Genomic DNA, 521 nt, shown 5'->3' on the forward strand with positions numbered 1-521 from the left:
GAGACGCGTTTCGTAGTCCACGGATTTGAGGCCGGCAACCATTCTCGTGGCGGCCCGCTGGACACGCTCAATGAGGGTGATGTCTTTTGTGCGTCCTGAGTAGACAACTTGGTTGGTGTATCCCAGGAGCGGTCTTACGTAGGCACCACAGATTATTTGGAAGTTCATGCGAGTTATACAGATGAAGATGCAACGGACCATCCGTAAAATATCGAACGCCTTTTGGGCGGATTTCTCGTGGTGCAATGAGAAGGCCAAGTTTGCGGAAACCCAGATGCTCAAATCCTCTTTGGCGTCTACCCTCATGATGTTTTCTGGTCCTTTCTCACAACGCACAACAAAGGCATTCACTGAGTCTCCTCCAAACGACAAATGGAAGCACTTTCCATCATTCAGAGGAAGGTGTCAGTCCAACGACCACTGCTTCGCAGCGTCTACATATATTTTCACGGCACTGGCATTGGAACTCCGGGACTTCAAGTCGTCCGCAAAACGTAAACATGGACTTGCAAGAACATCTG

The 521-nt window shown here is 49.7% G+C and overlaps 1 protein-coding gene across 1 annotated transcript in view; it reads left to right on the forward strand.

The window, feature by feature from the left end:
* T265_01104 (hypothetical protein) overlaps window positions 1–99 on the forward strand; it is a gene marked incomplete at both ends in the record, with an annotated part of 4,863 nt that extends 4,764 nt beyond the window's left edge. Inside the window, one exon of the mRNA XM_009165047.1 lies at window positions 31–99. Within this exon, the coding sequence (XP_009163311.1) occupies window positions 31–99 (69 nt within the window). The remainder of the gene's footprint in view (window positions 1–30) is intronic.
* Window positions 100–521: the final 422 nt, after the last annotated feature.

This window comes from Opisthorchis viverrini, assembly GCF_000715545.1.
Source record: "Opisthorchis viverrini unplaced genomic scaffold opera_v5_11, whole genome shotgun sequence".
Taxonomy (NCBI): Eukaryota; Metazoa; Platyhelminthes; class Trematoda; order Opisthorchiida; family Opisthorchiidae; genus Opisthorchis; species Opisthorchis viverrini.